Source organism: Macaca thibetana, chromosome 7 (genome assembly GCF_024542745.1).
Source record: "Macaca thibetana thibetana isolate TM-01 chromosome 7, ASM2454274v1, whole genome shotgun sequence".
Classification (NCBI taxonomy): Eukaryota; Metazoa; Chordata; class Mammalia; order Primates; family Cercopithecidae; genus Macaca; species Macaca thibetana.
The window spans coordinates 156,948,259-156,973,110 of record NC_065584.1 but is presented as its reverse complement, the minus strand read 5'-3'; the positions used below and the strand labels follow the sequence as shown (position 1 = coordinate 156,973,110).

General features: G+C 44.3%; 2 protein-coding genes across 14 annotated transcripts in view; both read left to right on the top strand.

Annotated features, from left to right (window-relative positions):
- Positions 1-24,852, top strand: part of PKM (pyruvate kinase M1/2) — an 87,363-nt gene that overhangs the window by 9,413 nt on the left and 53,098 nt on the right. The gene's annotated exons all lie outside the window — the stretch shown is intronic.
- The window catches only part of PARP6 (poly(ADP-ribose) polymerase family member 6), a 31,789-nt gene continuing 9,669 nt past the window's right edge, over positions 2,733-24,852 (top strand). For 2 of the 13 annotated variants that reach the window (XR_007727121.1, XM_050796308.1), the window contains exons 1-18: positions 2,733-3,240; positions 4,232-4,496; positions 7,794-7,990; positions 8,644-8,721; positions 9,477-9,571; positions 9,996-10,056; positions 10,298-10,388; positions 10,848-10,914; positions 13,757-13,906; positions 14,764-14,974; positions 15,794-15,847; positions 17,281-17,376; positions 17,969-18,061; positions 19,148-19,273; positions 20,894-20,959; positions 21,909-21,976; positions 24,162-24,210; positions 24,463-24,572. Coding sequence is in view for 11 of the 13 variants with exons in the window: in XM_050796308.1 (XP_050652265.1) it covers positions 7,988-7,990; positions 8,644-8,721; positions 9,477-9,571; positions 9,996-10,056; positions 10,298-10,388; positions 10,848-10,914; positions 13,757-13,906; positions 14,764-14,974; positions 15,794-15,847; positions 17,281-17,376; positions 17,969-18,061; positions 19,148-19,273; positions 20,894-20,959; positions 21,909-21,976; positions 24,162-24,210; positions 24,463-24,572 (1,418 nt within the window). In the remaining 2 variants the exon portion in view is untranslated. The other 11 variants (XR_007727120.1, XM_050796303.1, XM_050796314.1 and 8 more) reach the window with 10 other exon arrangements.

Sequence of the window (24,852 nt, the reverse complement as noted above, 5' to 3'; positions counted from 1 at the left end):
AGAGGCAAAAAGGAATGAAATATAGATCACAGTGAAAGGATTAACTTTGTATTTGAAGACAGACCTTGCCATTTCTGAAACAGAAAGGATGGGAGAGATTCAAATGTTTGGAGGGGACAGAAAATTGAGGCAGTTCCCCCATGGCCTTTTATTTTTTTAAAAGAGATGGGGAGTCTCTCGTTCCATTGCTGAGGCTGGAGTGCAGTCCCATAACCACAGTTCACTGTAGCCTTGAACTCCTGGGCTCCAGAGATCCTCCTGCCTCAGCCACCCAAGTAGCTGGCACCCATAGCCTTTATTTTTTCTGTGAAGCAGAATGGGGGATGGTGGGAGAGGCTGACATGTGGAAGGGTTGCTGGGTACACTGAGGGCTCTGATGAGGAGACAGTGAATTTATAGGAGCTCTGTACTGAGCCCACATTAAGTTAGCTTAAGCCATTTATTCTAGATAAAAACTGACTCCTAGTCCCCCAAGATCAGAGGGCCTCAGAAAGTGCCTGGGGCAGGGTGTGGTGGCTCACACCTGTAATCCCAGCACTTTGGGAGGACAAGATGAAGGACTGCTTGGGCTCAGGAGTTCAAGATCAACCTCTGCAACACAGGGAGACCCCATCTCCACACACACACACACACACACACACACACACACACACACAAAATTAATTAGCCAGATATGTTAGTGCATACTTGAGCCTTGGAGGCTGCAGTAAGCTATGATGACACCACTGTACTCCAGCCTGAGTAACAGAGTGAGTGACACCCTGTCAACAAAAAAAAAAAAAAAAAAAAAAAAAAAAGAAGAAGAAACGGGGGGGTGCCTGGGAAGCTGCCAGGAAGCAGACAGTAGTCTCACCATTTCTGGTCTCTGCCTCTCCATGCTTCATTCTGTGTCCCCAGATGGTCTTTTTTCCTTTTCTCATTCATCATAGTAGGTGGGAGGTACCATAGCTCCTAAGTCTATGTCTCTTTTGCTTAAGAAACCAGTCCAGTTAGAATCATAATGTTAGCTCTAATCCCAGATTTTCAGGAGAACATCTGCTTCACACAGCTTAGATCAGGAATCCACTCACAGTTCAATAAACTGCAGCTACAGTGCTAGGGGTCACATAAGATGAACATGGCCCTGGGGCCTGTGGATCCATAGTGTGGGTGTGGAAACTATAATTCCCACAGAATAGGGTTCATGGGCTAAACTAACCTAGATGGTGTCCACTTAAGTGTGCAGGATTCGGTGACGTCCTTTATCCTGGTTTAGGACGGGAGAGTAGAGAAGGTAGATAGCTGGCATGACCAGGGATGTGATTTTTACAGAGTCAGTGCAAGCATATTAACAAAAATGTGATTAAAAGTGACTGACCAAGGATCTGGACTAAGTAGGAAAACAGGTGAAGCCTGGAAGATACTGATAAACTATGAGGTGGCTGAGATTCATGATATAGAAGAGCTGGTGGTATGCTGGGAATGGGGAATTCTAAAGGTTATTGAATACTGGAGTTGGACTTGTCACTCATGGGCACACTGCTTATGTTCCAACACTCCCATACACACTTGGTTCTCAAAAGCTATTATGGGGCCCTTGATGGTGAGTTGTTTTAGAGAGCAAGCCCGACTCCTTCCCCTACTACTCTGAACTTCTGCACTCTGAAACCGAGGCTATACTGATCCCTCACTTTTTTCAGTTACTATAAGCAATAGGTGTAACAAACTCATACTGAGACAGTGTTGTGGCCCAGGCTGAGTGGCAAGGTGAGCAGAGGGGACATCAAAAGGGAAAGGAGTTAGAAAGGAGAGGCTGAGAATGTGCAAATGTAAATCAACCAACAACAAAAAGTTAACTGGGAAACTTCTGAGACCAGCTTAGGAGGGATAGACATGACATGTTTATATCATTCAGAGCCAAAGCCTTCTTTGTGTGTACTGTGTCCAGCTACAAAGAGGGAGTGAGGAAACAGAGTAGGTCTAAGATGAGCCTTTTCCCATTAGTGCTGATGGAAAAGATGGTCACGTGGAAGCCCCAAGACTGATAAGGATGAAGGAGGTCTGGCCATGTCTAGGGTTAATAACCATAATAACCACAATTACAGCTTCCATGTACGGACTACTTCCTAGTCCCAGGTACTCTGCTGGTTACTTGACATGGCTTAGTTGGAATCGTATGAAATTGAAGGTATTGGACTGTTTAGAAACTACAAAAATAGCAATTTCATACGGTTCAACGTAACACTATCTCAGTTCATCCTTACCACAACGGCTCCAAGAAACACGTATTACTGTCTCCACCTCAAAGAGGAGAAATCAGACTCACAAAGTGAAAGTCATTGTTTAAGGCTGCACCATCGATAAGTGCCAAACCTAAGCTTCAGACCCAGATTGACTAGAAGGCTAGGGTGCTTTCCATCACGCTGCAGCTACCGGGGAACAAATAAGTTAAATGTCAGAATTTTTTAAAGCCCGAGGTGTTCGACTTCCACTATCGAACCAGAGAATCCAGCAGTCAGCAGGGCCTCAGGACTTCCCTCAGTCTCTACCTGCCAGCTCCAGCCTCCAGCGAGGGGACTCCCAGCCTACAAGCAATCTGGGTTGCCCTCCCTGCTCGTTCCTCCCAACCACACGGGGCGCTAAATGCAAGCATTCTCCTTTGGAAGGTTCCCCGCACGCCCCCAGAGTCCCTCTTCCTTCTCCACTGCCTCCCCGACCCACGGCGCAGGCTCCACCCCCGATCCGCGCCCCTTCCCGACTAGCGACCGTCGCGCAGGCGTCCCAGGGCTGGCGTCGGCGGCTGAGGCGCGCCTTGGAGCGGGCCGTCAGGCTGTTGGTTAGGAGCGGGCCACGTGCCATGGTGTCACCGCGCGAGCGTGCGCAGAGTGGCTGAGCGCGCCCGTGACGGAACGACGAGGCGTGGGGTGTGCGACCTCGCCCGCCAGGCCCGGCCCCCGCCCCTTGGTCTGCCGCTCCGCCCCCGCGGGGCGTCCCGGGCCGCTCGTCCCGTCGGCTGCGGCCACGCGCGGCCCGGGGTCGCCGTGAGTACTCGCGAGGCTGGCCTGTGGGGCCGCCACCACGGGCACGGGGCGGTGCGACCGGGCCGCGGGAAGGGTGCGGGGTTCGCCCCGCCTCCGCAGGGGTGGACGAAGTGAGGGGCTTGGACCGGGAGGTTCCGAGGGTCCCTCCTAGGCTGGACAGGCTTCTCAGGCCCGGCGACCGAGCGGCATAGATCGGGCACAGAGCGTCTTCCCTGGGGAGGCAGGTGTTGAGTGTTTTTGGGGTCTTCAGGGGAGCCCCGGAGAACCGGTGTAACTGCTTCCCCGGGAGAGGCCTCAGGGCCTGTCCTGGAAGCACGGGTACCAGAGAGTGTTTTCGCGGGGTGGGGGCAGCCCTGTCCTCTCTCCCTACTGGGTGCCCGAGATAGCGCTGCCTTGCGGGAATCGCCCCTCAGTGATTCTTCGTAGTAGTCTTTGTTTAGTGGCCTAGTCCTGAGAAGGGAGCACACGGGATGGAGTGGGGTAACCTCTTCCAGGACCACAAAGCCGGGAGCCCAACCCCCATTTTTAACGTTGAGCTCTGAAGCTGCTTTGACTAGACGTGAAGTTGTCACACCCAGAGAAGCTCCCATGGCCTAGGGAAAGACGTTTGTGATCCAGACTTGCTCGTTTACATTTGACTTATTCCCGTGGAAATTCATAAAGCGTTCTATATTAGTTGCTGAGTTTAACACCTTCTCTGGACACTCATCATATAATCTTATTTTTGGCCCAACTTCTTTTGTAAGGTCCCATTCTTTACCTCATTTAGATAAATCAGATAGGTCTTTCTTGCTTAATTCATGAACAACTCAATTGTAAGCACACCACGTGAAGATTAGATGTAATTAGGACCTGTCCAATGTCTTTACATCCCAGTCCTTCTGTACTCCTAACCTTAAGCAAATTGCTCAACCTCTATAGGTCTAAGTATTCTGTGTGTAATATGAAAGCTTTGAATTAGGCCACCTTTCCAGCTTGTTTTTTAAAACGTGTCTGTGATTCTGTGAATTCCATGACCCATCACCTTCCTTTTCCAACTCTTCACCTTTTAAATCCACTTTCCATCTCTCCAGAGGAAAGGGCATTGAGAGGAGAGGGAGCAAGTCCCTTTCACTAAAGCAGCCTGGTTTGAAAAAGCTGGTAATCTCTGAACTGTCTCTTCCTTGAACGAGACGATCTCCCTCTCAACTACCTTTTTCTCCTTGTGATAGCAACAGAAACCAAGCAGCAACAGCCCTTGGAAAGAGGCTAAATTTTTCTTGACTTCTGCAGCGACAAAGACCGTGAAAAGTTGGCATTTCTGGCCTAACGCTGCCATCATCCTAGCCCTCACGCCAGGGCAACCCAGGTTGGACATTTAGTGCCTCCCTCTTTACTTCTCTGTGATCATCCAGATCAGCACTTGACTGTTTATTTTCAAATCTCACGAACCTCACCCCAAGATCTTCACATTCTGGTTCTCAGCTACTCTTGAAGGTGAATGAAGTTTTGGTTTTTAAAATCATTTTTTGTGTGATTTTTGTCTATGTGTAGAAACATGTAGGTTATTGTATATATCTCCCATTAGACTTCAGTATCCAGCAGAGGGTTCATTCATTCATTCACTCATTCAAGAAATGTTTTAAGGGACTAAGAATGTAGACTGAAAACAGTCAAAGCCTCTGCCACCAGAGTGTATATTCTGATAAACATTTCATGTGTTAGAACATGGTAAGTGGAAAAAAATAAAGCTGGGAAGGGAAATAGAGAGTGCTAGTATGTGGGTGTTGAGTTGTTGCTGTTTCAATACATAGGATGGTCAAGGTGGCCTTTGAGCAGAGATCTGGAAGAGTGAAGGAACAAGCCATGTGGATATATGGGTGGAAAGCATTCCGAGAAAGGGAAACAGCAGGGACAAAGGCCCTGTGGTGGGAATATGCTTGGGAATATGATGGGAATATGCTTGGTGAGTTTGAAGAACAGCAAACAGCAAAATGAGGCAATTGTAGAGCCTTGGTTAATCTTCCTGTTAACATTTAGAGTTGACTCTGAGGAGAGTCCATTAGAGTAGCTTCTGATTTTTTTTTTAACTTTTTATTTTGAAACTTTTCAACTTTACACAAAAGTAGGGAGGTAGGGATTACCAGAAAACCCTCATGTACGTCACTTAGCTTCATTGGTAATCAACATTTTGCTATTTGCTATATTTATTTCATCTATTATCCTCCCTCCTTTTTTTATGTGTGTGTGCCAGGGTAGTATTTTAAAACAAATCTCAGTGATCAGGTCATTCCATCTCTAAGAACTTCAGTTATACTTTCCTTTTGCATGTTGTTTCTGAGAGATCAGGCAACACTATCGGCTGGAAGACTCCTATGCTGGCTCTGCTCTGGCATTGTGCCTTTTGTTCCCATCCTGGCTTAGTTACCAGATTTAAGTTGGTATCTAAGGAATGAACTACAGGTCCTTAGAACACACAAGGATCTAGAACTGGAACAGTGGTTCTCAAATTTTATGCATCAGAACAACTTGGAGGGTGTGTTAAAACACAGATTACTGGGTCCAGTTTCTGGAATTTCTTTCTTTTTTGCGCAGTTTCGGCTTGCTGCAACCTCTGCCTCCTCGGGTCAAACGATTCTCCTGCTTCAGCCTCCCGAGTAGCTGGGAATACAGGTGTGCACCACCATGCCCGGCTAATTTTTTTATTTTTAGTAGAGACGGGGTTTCACCATGTTGGCCATGCTGGTCTTGAACTCCTGACCTCAGGTGACCTGCCCACCTGGGCCTCCCAAAGTGCTAGGATTGCAGGCGTGAGCCTCAGTGCCTGGCCATTTCTGTAGTTTCTAATTCACTAGTTCTTAGGAGGAGTCTGAGAATTTGCATTTCTAACAAGTTCCTAGATGATACTGATGCTATAGGTCCACCAACCCCAGTCAGAGAATCACTAATCTGGAAACGTGACATTCAGTAGAACTTTATTAGAGACCACCCAGGCACAGTGGCTCACGCCTGTAATCCCAACACTTTGGGAGGCCAAGGTGGGTGGATCACCTGAGGTCAGGAGTTGCAGACCAGCCTGGCCAACCTGGTGAAACCCCTGTCTCTACTAAAAATACAAAAATTAGCTGGGCGTGGTGGCTGGCACCTGTAATCCCAGCTACTTGGGAGGCCGAGACAGAATTGCTTGAAGCCGGGAGGCGGAGGTTGCAGTGAGCCAAGATCGCACCATTGCTCTCCAGCCTGGGCGACACAGCAAAACTCTGTCAGGAAACAAAAAGAAGAAGAAGAAGAAGAAGAACTGTATTAGAGACCAAGAACACCTCTGTTTGAGGTTGGAGTGTTTTCAACTGAGATATATGCAGAGCTAGTGACTTGCTGGTCTAGAGATCAGCAGAAAGCTTTTTTAGCCTGCTCTTAGGATAACTTTGCCATCTTCATTTGCCATCTTCAGCCATTAAAGCCTTCATAATTTCACAGATGAGTTTTTTGTTTTGTTTTTCTGCTATATGTGGAGGCTTTAGTGGGGCTAAAAGTTGCTGGTATAGGATTAGGAGTCTGTGAGATTAGAAGCAAGCAGGGAACTGTATATGAAAGGGCTCTGGATTAAGTGTTTTTCTAAGTATTTTTTGGGATAATTATTGCATTTTTATTTGGGAAGCAGGTTCCAAGCTGACTCTAGGGCATTATTTTGGCAATGACAACTGAGATCATAACTGGCAAAAGATGTTCAGTGTTGTTGTTGAGGACTTTTTGTTTTGAGACAAGAGTGTTTGCTCTTGTTGCCCAGGCTGGAGTGCAATGGTGCGATCTCGGCTCACTGCAACCTCCACCTCCTGGATTCAAGCGATTCTCCTGCCTCACCCTCCTGAGTAGCTGTATTTTTAGTAGAGACAAGGTTTCACCACATTGGTCAGGCTGGTGTTGAACTCCTGACCTCAGGTGATCTGCCCACCTTGGCCTCCCAAAGTGTTGGGATTACAGGCGTGAGCCACTGCACCCAGCCGTTGAGGACTTTTTAAGTTAGCAATCATTGCCATATAATAGCTAGTAATACTGATGTTTAAAGAGAGATAATGGCTCAACATGGAGAAATAACTAAGAATAAAGAGTCTAGAAATAATCCGATTCTGAATCTTAACTCTGGTGTGAGTTGGTACTCTGAAGAATTAACGGACAGAGTAAACATAAGCATCTTGTCCTGCCACCATCACTTTTGGCTTTAGGAGTTGTAACATTATGAGCTAGAGCAAGGTCTTGCTCTAATCCCAGCTTTCCAGTTTAAGTAGAATAGCAATATCTTGTATATAGTGCTTTTGTGTTTCATTATCTATAAAGAACTACATGTGCAAGTGTGCATGTATATGCATACAAGCATGTCTTTTTATATGCAAGTATATGTATAATAAAAGTGTATTAATGGCCGGGTGCAATGGTCCACGCCTGTATTCCCAGCAATTTGGAAGGCCGAGGCCGGTAGATCACATGGGGTCAGGAGTTCGAGACCAGCCTGGCCAACATGGTGAAACCCCATCTCTACTGAAAATATTAAAATTAGCTGTGCATGGCGGCGGGCACCTGTAATCCTAGCTACTTGGGAGACTGAGGCATGAGAATTGCTTGAACACTGGAGGTGAAGGTTGCAGTGAGCCAAAATCACGCCATTGCACTCCAGCCTGGGTGACAAGAGCAAAACTCCGTCTCAAAAGAAAAGCGTATTCATAAATATGTGTGCCTGTATATATACCACCCAGCTATTAAATGGTGATGAAACCCATTGTTTTCTACTTTCCACAGGACAGTGACTTGTTACCACCACAGCAGCAGAGCCTGCCATCCCCAACAGATCTCCAGTTGTCCCTGACATCGTGCCCTACTTTCCCTCCTTTTGTGGTCTCCTAAATGCCGATTTCGTTGACCTTGGTTCGGCTGGTGGTATGGAGGGGTGCTGCCTAGCACTGACCTGAGAGTGTGTGTGACCCACTGACCCAATGGTGAGAACTGACTGCCCACCTTTCCAACTGATTGTTCAAAGGGTGGAGGAGACAAAGTGCAGATCTCACCCTTTCTTGGTATTTTCCCTTCTACCCTTGTGGAAGATAGAGTGGCTATTTGAAGTTAAAGGAAAGGGAAGGGGCACAGAAACAGTATTACTTGGTGTGTTTGTGTAGGTGGGTTTTCTTGGGGGAGAGAGAGGAGAGTTAAGTACTTTAAAGGATAGAAAGAAAATAATGAGACGAGAGCTTAGGTATGCTTGGGAACTGTCTTAGGTAACGATCCTGGAAGAGGCCAGCTTGTACTGGAACTGAGATATGCTTAGGAATCAACCTTGACATTGAAGTCATTTGCATTTCTCTCCTACTGGCTACCAGAGCCTCTCAATCATTATGCTGAGACTTCAGAAGGCCAAAATTCCCTAGATGTTTTCCTCTGTCCCACTAAGAGCTAGTCTATGGATATGATCATATCAGGAAGAGACTGAGACTCTCCCAAAGGGTGAGGTGAAAGGTGTAAAGGGATCAGGGCTTCAGTTATTCTGTCTTTTCCCAATCTTTGTGGGAATTTGTTTCCCATCATATCGTCCCACCCGCTTCCATGGGATAATAGGGACCTAACAAAGCATGATATCCTTATTTCTCATCACTAGGACATCAAAGGCCAGTTCTGGAATGATGACGACTCGGAGGGAGATAATGAATCAGAGGAATTTCTCTATGGAGTTCAGGTGAGGTTCCATCTCCCAAGACCCCCATGTTGGATGGTCTAGATGTGTGCTGCTCTTTGGATACATCAGGAGTGAAAGAGGTTCTGGAGCACAGATGAGATGAGGTTATAATGTTGGTGTGGTCTGAGCATGGTCTTGTCAGAGCTGATCCCATGCCCTTGCTCTTTCTTTGGAATCATACTTGTTCCACCAGAGTAAACTACATCCTCTGTATGTGGAGACTACCCATATGTTCTTAATTAGACATAATTATTTTCTGACTCTTAACACTAGCCAGTGGGGGTAGTTTCATTCATTAGGGTCACATCTTAAAAGATTATTCTGCCAGCGATTGCTTAATGCCATCACTACCCAGGCACAGCCCTGAGCAGAAATACCCAGACTCTCAGAATACTCTTCATATAGAACCAATCTTAGGAAACCTGTAACTTCAGCCTATACTGAGTTGTCATAGAAGGTATCCTGGTCAAGGTCTGAGAGGAAAAGCTGGAGATTTAAGGAAGTGAACTCCAAGCAAAAGCCTACATTTGGTATGCTGAACCTTTTTAAAGTCGTGATGAAATGCAGACCTCTGTTAATGAAATCCCTTGGTAGGGTCACCACTGAGAACCCCTTCACATAAGTGGCTTTCACTTCCCCTATATTACTGTCTGATTTCTCCTGTTCCTGGTGTCTCTTCATATTCTTTTTATCATCTATCTCTTTCCCTCGTCTTTTTCCACCTCTCTCCACCGCCATTTTTGCTGCTATCTCAGGGGAGCTGTGCAGCTGACCTGTATCGACACCCACAGCTTGATGCAGACATTGAAGCCGTGAAGGAGATCTACAGTGAGAACTCTGTATCCATCAGGTGGGACTCTGCTTCAGGGGTGGCAGGGGAGCAAGTCACTTCTTTCTGAGTTGTTAAAAGGCTAGAGGTTTTTCTTTTTATCATATGATAGTGGGATAAATTATGAACTTAATGATAGAAAATGCTCAGAATAAATGAGCTTGGCTGACAGTAGAGAGTAGAGAAATAAGGCCACTTTTCTTAGGAATTCCCTCTTATCCTAGACCCCTCTGGGCCAGTAGTCTCACCTTTCAGGTAAGAAATGCTTTTGGCCTGGGAGAAGACACTGATCATGTAAGTGGTGTAAGGCTGTAGCTAAGACCCTAGGTACAAAACTGTTGTCCACTTTTCCCTTTCTCCTGTCCCCAGGCTAAGTTCTCTTTCCACCTCAGTTTCTATTCCCTTCTTTCTCCCTTAATGACTGTTGTCACCTGTATCTCTGTAGAGAATATGGAACTATCGATGACGTGGACATTGACCTCCACATCAACATCAGCTTCCTCGATGTAAGTGGGGCTAGTACCTGCCAACAACATGTCTAGCTGGACTTGTGGAATTTGTCATGTAGGCCAGGAGTCTTGTTCCCGAGTGCTGTATTTGGAGCATATATTCTTCATCTTTGTCTTTCCTAGACCTTCAGCAGACAGTGGTGTGTACTGTCATGTGCATGTGTGTGTCATATAGGGGAAATTTCAGGTCCATTCCTGTATGTTGCTAAACTGGAAACTATTTCCCGTCTTCTTTTAGGAGGAAGTCTCTACAGCCTGGAAGGTCCTCCGGACAGAACCTATTGTGTTGAGGCTGCGATTTTCTCTCTCCCAGTACCTAGATGGACCAGGTAAAGGCAGTGACTTTGGGCAAGTGGGTGGTCTGAGTGTGGTCTAATCCAAAGCCCTAAGTTAACTAAGGTAGAAAAAAATTAGGAACAAGGTCCTTGGGCTCAATCTGCAGGCTATTGGTAGGGGCTTTTTAGTCCCGTGTAATTGGTGTCTTCATCCCCTGTCACCTGATAACCATTCCCTAAAGGCCTTCTTGCCTAATGACATTGTTTTCTCTGGTTCCAAGATAAAATTTCTTTCTCCTCCTTTTCTCAACATCCTACTGAAGATATTTCAGATTCATATGAGAGCTTCTAGAATCTGCCTTTTGCTTCAGATGTTTTTTTTCTTCCACCATTACTGTTTAGAGTACCCAGCAGCTATGATCTTTAGAATTTACAGAAGCTCTTCCCCTGAGCTTTGGACTCCAGGAAGTCAAGAGATGCATACTTACTAGTAGCCTTCTCTTCTCTTTGCAGAACCATCAATTGAGGTTTTCCAGCCATCAAATAAGGAAGGATTTGGGCTGGGTCTTCAGTTGAAAAAGTAAGAACTTTGGTCTTTTCTGGTCATGGACATGTGAAGGAAGGAGAGAGAGATGGAAATGTATGGATGGACAGGCAGAGCCTTGGATGGAATACCTCCTTCCAAAAATGTCTTTCTGAAATATGCCCAGGAAAAGCTAAAATAAATTTAGGGAGCCAGATTTAAGGTTGTGGAGAGAGAGTGTATGGTTCTTGGGTGTCAGAACCTGAGACTTTCTAGAGGTAAAAGAGGCTCATCACTACTTAGCATTTTTACTACCCTGGAATCAGTCATGCTATTCATATTTCTCTAGTGGTTTCTTCAGAGTAAGTCTCTAGGGATTTAATTTTAGTTTATTGAATGTGTTGAGCATTAAGCTAAGTATTTGGTATACAAAGAAATGAAGCATATTTTCCACTCTCAGTGAAGTTTCAAATAGAGTCCACTGGATACATATTCTAATACAGGTGAATATGTAAGGTTTAGAAAGGACACTGAAGAGAGACTCTGTCTGTTGAAAGGGTGATGATTAATAATTTCCTTTTTTTTTTTTTTTTTTGGAGACAGAGTCTTGCTTTCACCCAGGCTGGAGTGCAGTGGCATGATCTTGGCTTACTACAACTTCTGCCTTCTGAGTTCAAGTGATTCTTGTGCCTCAGCCTCTTAAGTATCTGGGATTACAGGCACCCATCACCATGCCTGGCTAAGTTTTGTATTTTTAGTAGAGATGGGGTTCTCCATGTTGGCCAGGTTGGTCCCGAACTCCTGGCCTCAAGTGATCCACCTGCCTCAGCCTCCCAAAGTGCTGGGATTATAGGTGTGAGCCACTGCACCCAGCCAATGATTAGTAATTTTCAAAGATGGGTAAGAGTTGTCCATGTAGACAGATTCTGAGGGTGCATAACATTTGCAGGGGCTTAGTCACATAAAGCAGTATATGTGTAGGGAGCTTCAGGTAGTTAAATATTGCTGGTAAAATACAAGCTGGGGGTGTAGAAGCCAAAGCCAGAGAATAGGGAAGGGTTCAAGTTAGAGAGGGTCTTGGACTTTTATCCTGTAGGCAGTGTGAACATTGAAGGGTTTAGGCAAAGAAATGACGTGGTCAGATTAATTTTTAAAAACCATTCTGGTAGCATTGTACAAAATGGGTAGGAGGGGATGAGACAAGAGACCAGAACTAGTGTAATAGGTTGCTTTTGTAAAAGTCAAGACAAGAGATGCCAAAGGCCTGAGCTAAAGTGTGATTATAGGTGAGAATGGAGATGAGAGACAGATTAGAAAGATTTGTGAGGTATAAAGTCAATAAGACTTGAAGACTGATTTAGATGTATTGAATATAGCCATAAGGGCCAAAGAATAGTGGAAAATACGTGTAGGTTTCCAGCCTAGATGTATGGGTAAGTTGTGATACCACCAATGTAAATAGGGATATGAGAAGGGAGCAGTTTTGTAGGATGAGGATAGGTAATTAGTTCCATTTTTGGCATGTTATTTAAAAGTAACTTTTGGATATGCTGGTGGAGATGCTTATCCGAAATGTCAGTTTGCTACTTACCGGAGAAGTTAGGGTTGAAGATATGCATCCGTGCGTGTGGGAAGAAATTACAGCCAGTGAATATGAGATTGCCAAAGGAGGGCATGATAATGGGAAAAGAAGATAGGATCAAGGACAAAATACCCATAAACAGTCAGACAAAATCCCGAAGAAACCAGCACGGTAGGCAGAGGAAGAAGTAACACTGCAGGTAAGTCAGAGTAATGTAGGAAGAGAAAGGTGGCACAGAAGACAAAGGAGGGCAGGTTCTGCAAGGAGGGCCAGATGCCAGAGAAGATAAGGGAAGAACCTGGGAGTTTCCATTGGATTTAGCATCAGGATGAGAACAATTTTAGTGATGAAGGTAGGAACCAGAATACAGAAATTTGAGAGGTGAGTGGTTGGCAACAACATAGAAACAATGAGTATGGGTTGAGAAATTTGGGTGGGGATGGGAAAGCAACAGGGAGAGGTTAACTAGACTAAGGTGCAGAAAGTTGCCATTTTTTGTTGACTTTTGGAAAGGAACTGAGAGGAAAGGGGAATGATTGACACATCAAGGTCCCTAAAAAGGCAAGTCAGGGCTGAGATCTAGAGCACAAATCGAAGGACTGATCTTAGGTAGAAGGGTCACCTTACCTCCAGAAAATGGAGGGATCGAGGTAGGGTGGAAATATAAATAGATTTTATAGTAGGGTTGGAAAATTAAGGGAACTGATATCTGATGGCTTAAGAAAGAAGAGGGGTTATTGGTTGTAGATGAAGTTAGTAACTTAAAGAAGGTAATAAGGATTTAGAACAATACCTTAGAGTAATGCTAGAGAGAACTGATCAAGGACAAGTGAAAGGATTGACAAATCTAGCTAAGGGCGTAGCTCAAATTGGAAACCATAAATTTGGGAATATAATTTTTCAATGTCAGTACCCCTTATGTCCCTACTCCCTTTCTTCATGACTCACAAGGAACAAAGTGGTACTCACCTCCATCCTACCACTTCTGTTTCCCTGTCAACAGTATAGTCATTCTTGGCAATAGATTTCAAGGTTTGCAGCCTTCGAAGACTCACCTTTGAAATCTGCCTCTAAAGGCAAAGCATCTCAGAATTTTTCTGGTCCATTAGGTTAGGTATCCTCTAGGGTAAAGGGGTGCTCTGGGGTGGTGATTTTTTTATTTACTAAGATCATTTTAAGGGATCTTCATATACACATTTCCCTGCCACAACTAGTTTTGTAGTCCCTGGGTCTGAATTTTAGATTATTTGCCTCTCTTAGTCCTTACTTCTTGACCCTGCCTCATGTTGCCTAAGCTCATTCTTTTTGATCCCTCAGGATCCTGGGTATGTTTACATCTCAACAATGGAAACATCTGAGCAACGATTTCTTGAAGACCCAGCAGGAGAAGAGGCACAGTTGGTTCAAGGCAAGTGGTACTATCAAGAAGTTCCGAGCTGGCCTCAGCATCTTTTCACCCATCCCCAAGTAAGTGCTCCCTAAAGCTGATCATCTGTAAACACCTTGTGATAGCCCCCACCCCCCACCTTCTTGATTACATAAACTTTTCTGTCCCCTCTCTTTCCTGAATTCTGTCTCTTTAACTACTGACACCACTCACATGGTCCTGTTCCCTATGTGTCCTTACCTTTCTACCCCTTACCCAATGTTAATACCTAATCCTTTATGTAAAACAGAATACCTAGCTCGTGATATGTATTTGGAGAAATGTAGGTTGAATCTTCCATCTTTCTTTTCTTTTGCCCTGATCCGTTTCCCCATCCTAAGAGGAAAGTGTCAGAGAACAGGCAGTAATTCCTTGCTAGCTTCTGGAAATAAATATTGCTCCATTCTTTGACCCCAGGTCTACATTTTCCTAAGGCAGACACAAACCCAGATTTGTAGCTTCCCAGGAATCATTGTTGACAGTCAGATAGTCAGTATTAGGCCGTTTGGGATGCATCTACTTTTTGCCTAGCACAGTGTTTAACACTTAATCTCTCTCTCTTTCTCTGTTTTTCTCTCTCTCTCAGTAAGAAAAACAGGCAGCCTTTCCAAGGGATTATTCCATACTTGGCTTAGAAACATAATAACCTATGCTCTGCGTCTGCCCACCCTCAGTGTCCCAATGTGAAGAACCCACAGATGATGACATAAAAATTCAAATTCATATGTGTGATCTACTTGTTTTAATAGTGTTTAAGATACAATGCAACTTTCCTCAGATATGAGTTTGTCTTTCTTTGGTTTAGAACTTTTGGCTTAGGGCTCACTTATCTCCAGTACCCTGTAGGGCTCCTATGAAATCCCCAGTTTTATCACTTCTCTTTGCTCTCTCTCTCCAGGTCTCCCAGTTTCCCTATCATACAGGACTCCATGCTGAAAGGCAAACTAGGTGTACCAGAGCTTCGGGTTGGGCGTCTCATGAACCGTTCCATCTCCTGTACCATGAAGAACCCCAAAGTGGAGGTGTTTGGCTACCCTCCCAGCCCCCAGGCAGGTCTCCTGTGCCCTCAGCACGTGGGCCTCCCTCCCCCAGCACGGACCTCTCCTTTGGTACATGGGCAGAGGAGGGTTTGACTTGGCTATCAGGAGGTTGGGAGTGGAAATGTGGGAGTGTAGTTTCTCAAAATGGGGTGGGGGTATGGTTGTCTAGGCATCATGAATCAAACCTAGGTAGGTACCATGAGTGAGTAGAATGGAACACTTCTTTTTTTTTGAGACAGGGTCTCACTCTGTCATCCAGGCTGGAAGGCAATGGTAATCTCTGCTCACTGCAGTCTCTGCCTCCTAGGCTCAAATGATCCTCCTACCTCAGCCTATTGAGTAGCTGGGACTATAGTCGCATGCCACAACTGGCTAATTTTTCATATTTTTGTCGAGATGGGCTTTTGCCATGTTGGCCAGGGTAATCTTGAACTCCTGAGCTCAAGTGATCCACCTGCCTTCGCCTCCCAAAGTGCTGGGATTACAGGCATGAGCCACCACTCCCAGCTGGAACACATTTTTTAACAGTAAAAAACTTACGTCTAAACTGTCTGGCAAGCTTCTCTGATAGACCATGAAGCAGAGAGTCTGGAGATGGGAATCTCAAGGAGAAGTCATGTATGATTTTATTAGTTTGTGAGTGGGACTGTAGTTAACTGTAGCTGCTGTACTAACCTATTCCACCTACTTTGAAGGAGGGTTAAGGAATAGGTAAGCCCTTTTCCAGCACCTTTGGCAAAAATGTCTAAAAGTCTCCTTTCCACCTTTGGGATTCTGAGCTAAGGTTTAGCTGCTTTAGGAGAGTCCTAGGTGATGGGCAAGAGTCAGGTCTGTCTAGGCCCCAGCTTCATAGGAGGTTCATGGGGTCTGTCTTTTTACTCTTACCAGGTCAGTGGTCACTGCAAGAACATTCCCACTCTGGAGTATGGATTCCTCGTTCAGGTAATCAAGTCAAAATCGTCACTCCAAAACCCTTTCCTGTTGTCTGACCCATTTGGTCTCCTAACACCTCCCAGCTCCTCAATCAAATACTTCCTGAATTGCTTTGCTTCCAAAACTAATGGTAGAAAGAAAGAAGGCATAGTTCCCATCTTCAGGAAACTGACAACATTACTAGAAAGACACTTACCACTTATGATCAAGTACCAATGAGGCACTGCCAGTTTTAAGTGTGTGGGTGTCGAGACTCATATGACATGAGATGAGAGTGAGATTGACACTCATTTCCCTAATGATTCCCAATAGCCCTTGCTCAAGTGATTTTTAGTATTCCTCACAGACCCCTTTCACTGCTCAGCTACTACTGGTCATTTGCTTTTTAAAATCTCTTTATTCCCTGGGCATGCTTTCACTTTTGCATCTCTGTTACCTTTGTTCATGTCATTCCTTATATCTTCCTATTGCCATCAAGAGTCAGATGGCACCTTTTCCATAAAATTGCCATTACTCCAATGCATTAACTAGAAGTGATGTCTCCCCTCACTAAACTGTTAAGATTTTTGTTTGTTTGTTTCATATGGCACCTGTGTGTCACATACTATGGGCTGCCTTGAATTGTTATTAATTTATAAACATGCCACATCTCCTATTGAAGCTTGGCTTCTGAGAAAACAACCTTTATTTCATAATCAAGAAGACCTTTCACAGAGCTGGGTACATAATGGGCATTCGGTAAATCTGCATTAAATGAATAAAGTCTCTTGCATGTCCTATTACCAGCCTAAAATCATGTGAAATGGGAACAACTTGATTTATGCACAAAAGCTATGTTAAGACAGGGTGTCACAAAATAAACAAACACTTCAGGATATTGTTGCATTAGCTCTGGATTTTGCTATCTTCCCAGTACAGAATTGTCTGTAGTTTTGACTACCAGTGGACTGGCTAATTGTTCTAGGTAGTTGAAATGGCTTCTCAGGACCTTCTGCCATCTAATCATGGAATGAATGCTCTCCTGTCCCAGAAGGACAGCCTATAATTACAAGTACTTTTAATAGTTTGATTAGCACCCATTTTATATTTTTAAAATGCTTTCATGGACATCATCTCATTTCTTGCAATACCCCTATGAGGTGAATAACGCTCTGCTGTGTAAACGAAGAAACCAAGGCTCAGGTTAACTGACTTGCTTAAAGTTATATATGCCATTAAGTATTAGAAGTAGGAAGTTAACCCAGGTCTTCTCAATCAAACATCATGGTCTTATTTTTACAATACCATACAGTCATCAGTTTAAGTACACAGCCTAAGAATATGTCCTACCTTAGGCATGGGGCTGGGAGGATGGAGGGTAGCTGGAAAAAAAAGCTGAAATTATTTCCCATATCTGTGTGTGCCAATACTTCCAAAAGACTTAGAATCTGTTCTCTTCCCAGATCATGAAGTATGCAGAGCAGAGGATTCCAACATTGAATGAGTACTGTGTAGTGTGTGATGAGCAGCATGTCTTCCAAAATGGATCTATGCTGAAGGTATAGGTCCCTACTCTATGACCCTCTTCCTTAACCAGGTCCTCTTCACTCCTCTCCTTTATTTCCTTCTTCCTTGGTCTGTGGTCAAGGTAAAATTCTGTCTGTACACCCTGATACTCTAGAAATCGTTGATTTTTCTTAGAAAACAAATCTCAGCAGTACTGTTTAGAGAGATGAGGATATGAGAATATTTAGGATAGAGTCCACCTGACATTTAAAAATGGGGATCAGATATTAACCAAGATGATTGGATATGATGCTGTCCTCAAGGACTCTAAGTCCAGATGGGAGACAGACAAATCACAGTGTATGTTAAGTTTATAGAAGAGATATTAGCATTGTTAAAAATCAGGTGAGAGAGCATCTGACATCACAGGAAGATCAGGGAAGGCTTCATAGCGGAGACAGTGTTAACTCCCAAACTTACCAGTAAGGCATTCTGATTAAGACTTCATTGGTAGTTTTCTCCTGATATAGAGGGCCTCAAATTCCTACCCTGTTTTAGAGTTGTCTGAGGGCAGGACTGTCCGTCTCTGCCTACACCTTATTGCACACCCCATCCCACCACCATCTGTTTAATATATCCTTTCAGCCAGCTGTCTGTACTCGTGAACTATGTGTCTTCTCCTTCTACACACTGGGCGTCATGTCCGGAGCTGCAGAGGAGGTGGCCACTGGAGCAGAGGTATGGGGGAGGGAAACGTGGTTGGGGAATTGGGATCAAGAAAGACAGAGGAACCCAACTATTTCATTCTTGGAATTTAACTTCCAAAAATGCTTTTGTGTATAAGATACCCACTGTCGTATTGTTTGTAAAATAAAAAATGGATACAACCCCATCTGTAGGGGTACCAGTTAAAGAAATTATGGGATGTCTGGCCGGGCGCGGTGGCTCAAGCCTGTAATCCCAGCACTTTGGGAGGCCGAGACGGGCGGATCACGAGGTCAGGAGATCGAAACCATCCTGGCTAACACGGTGAAACCCCGTCTCTATTAAGAAATACAAAAAACTAGCCGGGCGAGGTGGCGGGCGCCTGTAGTCCCAGCTACTCGGGAGGCTGAGGCCGGAGAATGGCGTGAACCCGGGAGGCGGAGCTTGCAGTGAGCTGAGATCCGGCCACTGCACTCCAGCCTGGGTGACAGAGCGAGACTCCGTCTCAAAAAAAAAAAAAAAAAAAAAAAAGAAATTATGGGATGTCCTTAGAGTAGACATACTATATAGGTATTATTTATGGACAGAAAATTTTAACATAGTTATATAAAAAAGCAAATACAACAGTATACGTAGTAAAACTTTCCATGTAAGAAAATAATGGGCCGAGTACAGTGGCTCACACCTGTAATCCCAGTGCTTTGGGAGGCTGAGATGGGAGGATGGCTTGAGCTCAGGAGGTTGAGGCTGCAGTGGGCCATAATCACGCCACTGCACTCCAGCCTGGGTAACAGAGTGAGCCCCTGTCTCTTTAAAAAAGAATGAGAGAGAAAGAAAAAATATTTCCATAGGAAAATTATCTGGAAGGATATACGTCAAATTCACTAGTACTTACCTGTGAGGAATGAGATTAGCTTAAGGGCAGGAAGATGGTTTTTTTAATGTTTCTTTAGTTACTTTGGTATTACTCGAATTTTTATGAGCTTGTATTTTCTATTTTAAAAGGCTTAAACATATTTGCTTTTTAAAAGAACATCAGAGAGAAATACTAGATACTCTGTGACTCCCAGTACTGGGAAATCATTTAGCTTCTGCCCCCTTTTTTTCCTTTCCCCTAAGGTGGTGGATCTGCTGGTGGCCATGTGTAGGGCAGCTTTAGAGTCCCCTAGAAAGAGCATCATCTTTGAGCCTTATCCCTCTGTGGTGGACCCCACTGATCCCAAGACTCTGGCCTTTAACCCTAAGGTATGTTACTTGAGAAAGTCAGGGCTAAGGAATAGAAATGGTAAAAGATAGTGGGAGACTATAGGCTGACATTCTGGTATATACAGGGCTTGGAATAAGGGACAGAACTCTTAAACTCTGTGGTTTAGCTGTTTCAGTAAATAGCCATGTTTGACACAGAAAGAGGAGAAGAATTAATATTATGATAGGGAAGTTACATTATGATAGGGAAGAAAGGCTTTCGGAGCCAGACAGACCTGGATTCCATTTGAGGTTCTGCTAGTCCCCAGTTGAAGGGTATTAGGCAAGTCACTTAACCTTTCTAAACTTCAATCTCCTTATCTTGTAGAAAGGGATAATATTTATTTTGCAGATCATTATAAAAATGAGAAGTAATATATGTAAAGTGCTGTTTTAGGGTTTTCCAGAGAAACGGAGCCAATAGGAGATATATAGAGAGAGAGGAGAAAGAGATTTATTATAAGGAATTGCCTCACATGATTATGGAGGCTGAGAAGTCCCAACATCTACAGTTAGCAGGCTGCAGACCCAGGAGAGCCAGTGGTACAGTTCTAGTCCCAGTCCCAAGGCTTGAAAATCAGAGCGAGCTGGGCACAGTGGCTTCTGCCTGTAATCCTAGCACTTCGGGAGGCCAAGGCGGGCGGATCACTTGAGTGAGGAGTTAAAGACCAGCCTGGCCAACAAGGTGAAACCCCGTCTCTACTGAAAATACAAAAAATTAGCCAAGCATGTTGGTAGGCGCCTGTAATCTCAGCGACTTGGGAGGCCGAGGCATGAGAATCACTTGAACCTGGGAGGCAGAGGTTGCAGTGAGCCAAGATCGCACCACTGCACTCCAGCCTGCGCGACAGAGCGAGACTTTGCCTCAAAAAAACAAACAAACAAAACAAAACCGAAAAATCAGAGCCAATGGTGTATGTTCTAGTCTGAAAGCCTGAAGGCTCAACATCCAAGAACAGCCAATTTTTTTTTAGTTCAAACCCAAAGACTGGAAAAGACTGATAATCCAACTCAAGCAATCAGGCAGGAGGAGTAACTACAAACTCTACAAACTCATGGCGGGGTGGGGCAGAAGAGTCAGCCTTTTTGTTCTATTCAGGTCATTGACTGATTGGATAAAGCCTTTCCACATTAGGGAGGACAATTTGCTTTACTCAGTCTGCTGATTCAAATATTAATCTCAACCAGAAACACCCTCACAAACACACCCAGAAATAATGGTTGACCAGATGAGTGGGTACCTCATGGCCCAATCAAGTTGACACACAAAATTAACCGTCGGAAGTACCCAGCATAGTACCTCACTATTACTGTCATTACTATACAGAGTTCTTTATGTATGTTATTTAATCCTCAGAACATCTTTATGGGGGTGATAGTTGTTATCTTCATTTGCATAAAGGGATGCTAAAGATTCTAAGAGGCCAAATAACTTACCCTATTACTCCCAGCTGGTAAACATGTGACCCCAGAACTGTCTGACCATTAATGCTCTTTCCATGACATACTGTTGTTTCCTTGGGCCTAGACTTTTTTTGTACATCTAGCCCCTTTTCATCACATCTTACTTTCCTCTACTTTTCTTTATCTGGTTCTTCTCTTCCCGTTGATTCCCCACAGAAGAAGAATTATGAGCGGCTTCAGAAAGCTCTGGATAGTGTGATGTCCATTCGGGAGATGACCCAGGTATTCTGCCTTCTCTCTGTCCCCTCTCCTCTGCCTACCCAGTTCAAGTGTCCTATTCTGTTTGTAATTTGTGGGAGTGGGATGAAGATTTAGAGATGCTACTCACTGTATTTTTTTTTAGTCTTTCCTCTTTAACCTTCCCAATTCTTGTTCTCTTGTTTTGTTAGCTCTGTTACTCCTCTTTATTCCCTTTAGTCTTTGTGTCTCAATCTTTACCTTTGCTGTTAATTCCTTTACAAGTTGTTCATATTTAATGTTTTGCCATAATTCTTAGGGAGTTAAGAAGTGAAGGAAAGACCTCTGCCCAGGGTTGGGAGGGTGAGGAGGAGGGGGGCTTGGAGGTAAAGAACTAGACACAGGGGCCTACATCTTCTATCCTTCTAGGGGTGGGGCAGCCACATGGAGCAGTGACCATCCTTTGACTCAAGGCTGTCCCTCACCAGACTTCCCCACCCCTCGTCTGCAATCTCTGCATGAATAGACATTCATTTGTACTCATTTACAGGTGGGCCTCTTCTCAGCAAATCCTGTATATCACAGTTGAGATTTACACATAAGATACACCTAGGAGGAATGATTTACTTGTCAGGAGGACACTTTGCTTTATTTAAAGATTTACTACAGGATTCTTTAGCCTAATCTTCCTGGGACGTTGATTTTATTTATTTTTTGATTTACAATCAACTTTTTAGGGCTGTAGGAATTGCATAAAATGAGGGAGACCCACCTGCATGTTGTTTTGTAAGCATCTTCAGTCATTTTCAGATTTATTTATGAGTCTTCCCAGCCTGACTGGGGCTCCTTGAGGGTGGGAACCCTATCTCCTTTTTCCTCTATGTGGCCTTTGTTGCCTACCTTGCCCTGGATCCTAATAGTCACTCTGTGAAAAGCAGAAAGCAGGTAGGCTCCCACCTCTCGGGGAGATAATGTTATGGCCATTGTCTTACAGGGCTCATATTTGGAAATCAAGAAACAGATGGACAAGTTGGATCCCCTGGCCCATCCTCTCCTGCAGTGGTATGGATAGAATGGCTTATCCTTCTTGGGTTACGGGGAGGGAGGGAGTTATTGGACATGGAACCTGTACCTTCTTTTAGTGGTGATTTCAACATCCTGCCCGAGGTTATAGGCAATAATGGCTGCTTTTTCTTGGAATTTGTTGATATACCTTGCCTTGAAAATAACACATCCTACAAAAAGCCCACAAATTCTGACATGATTTTTCTTTTAAAAAAATTATTTTTAATCTTATTTTAATTGGTTTTTTTTTTGTTTTTTTGTTTTTTTCGAGATAGGGTCTCACTCTGTTGCCCAGGCTAGAGTGCAGTGGTGCAATCATGGTTCACTGTAGCCTTGCCCTTCAGTGCTCAAGTGATCACCTCAGCCTCCCCAGTAGCTGGGACCACAGGCATGGGCCACCACACCCAGCTTATTGTTTTTTTTTAATAGAGATGGAGTCTCCCTATGTTGCCCAAGCCAGTCTTGAACTCTTGGGCTCAAGTGATCCTCCCGATTGACTTCCCAAAGTAGCTGGGATTACAGCCATGAGCCACGATGTGCTGCTAACATGATTTTTCAGGTTCTCTTTAGGTGTTCCATGTTTCGCAATAGGTTTTGTTGTTTGTTTTCCTTTTTGGTTTGTTAATTTATTTTTTAAATTGACATATAGAAATTATAGGGCCGGGCGCGGTGGCTCACACCTGTGATCCCAACACTTTGGGAGGCCAAGGCGGGCAGATCACCTGAGGTTGGAAGTTCGAGACCAACCTGACCAAGATGGAGAAACCCCGTCTACTAAAAATACAAAATTAGCCGGGCATGGCGGCCCATGCCTGTAGTCCCAGCTACTCGGGAGGCTGAGACAGGAGAATTGCTTGAACCTGGGAGGCGGAGGTTGCTGTGAGCCGAGATTGTGTCATTACACTCTAGCCTGGGCAACAAAAGCGAAACTCCATCTCAAAAAAAAAAAAAAAAAAAAAAGAAAATTACATACATTGTGTATAACATGTTTTGAAATATGTATACATTGCAAAGTGGTTCAGTAGAGCTAATAAGCATATGCATTATCTCACATATGTATTTTTGTGGTGAGAACACTTAAAATCTACTACCACAGTGATTTTCAAGAATATGACACATTGTTACTAACTATAGTCGCCATCAGTAGGTTTTTGTGTCCTTTGCATGTAGGAATTAACACTGTTAATTTCAACTAAGTTTTCTATGCATCCAGAGAGGTCTGTCTCCTCCTGCTATCCCCTTGCCCTGTCTCTGGGCCTCCTTGATGATATAGAATGTCCAGAGCCTTGAGGCACTATTGCTGTGCTCCTCCTATCCAAGATTTTGACGGTCCCTGCTGCCTTCCCTTCCTGATCTCGATTTCTGTTGTTTTCCTGACATAGCTTTCCCTTTCTAGTTTGCCTTCCTCTTCCTAATCAGCCTTCAGTACTTCCTCAGTGCAACAGCTTTCGCCCTCTTAGCCTGAGGAATAACTAGGCATAGACCATCTGGGGTGGCATCACAAGTACATAGATGAGGCACAAAAAACAAAGACAACAACAAACTGTATCCACCTGGGAGATAGCGCTCTCTTGCTGAGCCCTCAATGTTTTATGTCTGTTCTCTTCTGTCTTCTGTGTTCAGCCTGTATAGAGCTTAGTTTGTCCTTGACTCCTAAAGAAGTTCATTCTAGTTTGTTCTGTTTCTTTTTCCAGCCTAGGCAGTAACTTTTTCTCCACATCTCCCCATTCCTGAGAGCTTTCAGGTTTTCTCTTGAGCTCAGGAAGGATGGCTGAATCTGAGTCTAAATCCTGGGTATAAGTTGTCACCATTCTAATTCAGACCTCTTCTTTCTGTTTTTTCTTTTCTTTTTTTGTAGGTGACCTCTGTGCTCTTTCTTTTGTTCTACCCTTTTTACTCTCTACTTGTAGCAGCCCTCCTCCCACCCCTTTATTTTTTTCATCCATTGTTTAACTCCCCAATAATTAGCTCGTGTCTAGTTAGTAGCTTCATTTTTACTTTTTTATTCACAAGCAGCATCACCCACAGGAATATCTAGATAGTGACCTTGACATTTCACACAATTTGGACAGCCCAGGAGTCCTTATTCTCCGGAGGGCAGAGGAAGACTACTTGTTCAGGAGGGATAGCTTAAGTACATAATTATTCTATCCTTTTTATTTTTTTCTCTGTTTCTTCCCAGGATCATCTCTAGCAACAGGTCACACATTGTCAAACTACCTCTCAGCAGGGTAAGTGACCATTCTCCCTCTAAATGCTTTAAATTTCTGGTGAGGGGCAGGGAGGGGCTGTAAGCCAGCTAATCATATTGGTCCTAGATCTGCCTACTTTGCTCTGTCCATCAACTTAGTCTTTGGGCCTTAGCATATTTCCCTTGTGTGGGGTTAATGCAAGCCTGATTTTTTTCCCTATCCCCAACCTTTCCCTCCCTGATCTCGATTTCTGCTCTGTTTTCCTGATTCCACCCCCACCCTGGGCAGCAGCTGAAGTTCATGCACACCTCACACCAGTTCCTCCTGCTGAGCAGCCCTCCTGCCAAGGAGGCTCGGTTCCGGACCGCCAAGAAGCTCTATGGCAGCACCTTTGCCTTCCAGTGAGGAGGCTGGGGGCTGGGCAGTGGGGGTGGTAAGGGGGCGGGGATGAGCGAGAAGGATGCCCTTGAGATATGGGTTTGTGTTACATGTGTCCATCAACCAGTCAGCAGATACTTATTAAATGCTATTGTGGTAGGTGCTATAGAGGACAAAAAGGTACATATAACGTGATCTTTATTCTCAAACTATGGTGTAGCTGAGGAAAAATGACATTTACATGTGAAAAGATGTGGCTGAAGAAATAGATTGGAGAGAATAGATCTGAAAGCTACTTTGATG